The sequence below is a fragment of the Nestor notabilis genome, unplaced genomic scaffold (genome assembly GCF_000696875.1).
Source record: "Nestor notabilis isolate BGI_N333 unplaced genomic scaffold, ASM69687v1 scaffold31325, whole genome shotgun sequence".
Lineage (NCBI taxonomy): Eukaryota > Metazoa > Chordata > Aves > Psittaciformes > Psittacidae > Nestor > Nestor notabilis.
Genome location: NW_009928551.1, coordinates 1 through 262, shown reverse-complemented (window position 1 = coordinate 262; position 262 = coordinate 1). Strand labels below are relative to the sequence as shown.

Below are 262 nucleotides of genomic sequence, written 5' to 3'. Positions count from 1 at the left end.
TCTCCCACCCCCTCCCTGCCACAGCTTCTCCGCTCAGACCCTTCATCCGAGAGAGCGGCGGGAGGTACCTGCAGCTCGGCGCGCAGCCGCTTGTTCTCCCTGTCCAGTTTGGCCTCTTTCTTCACCATGGAGGCCACCTCGTTGTTCTTGCTGACGCGGAAGATCTCGTACTCCTTCTTCAGCCGCTCGTACTCGGCCACGCACTCCAGCTCCTGCACCGAGGCCGTCGACTTGAAGCTGGCCCCGATGAGGCCGCCGGGCC

General features: G+C 64.5%; 1 protein-coding gene across 1 annotated transcript in view; it reads right to left on the bottom strand.

Annotated features, from left to right (window-relative positions):
• NPHP3 (nephronophthisis 3 (adolescent)) overlaps nucleotides 1-257 on the bottom strand; it is a gene marked incomplete at its 5' end in the record, with an annotated part of 27,621 nt that extends 27,364 nt beyond the window's left edge. Inside the window, one exon of the mRNA XM_010014542.1 lies at nucleotides 69-257. Coding sequence (XP_010012844.1) covers nucleotides 69-257 — 189 coding nt within the window. The remainder of the gene's footprint in view (nucleotides 1-68) is intronic.
• Nucleotides 258-262: the final 5 nt, after the last annotated feature.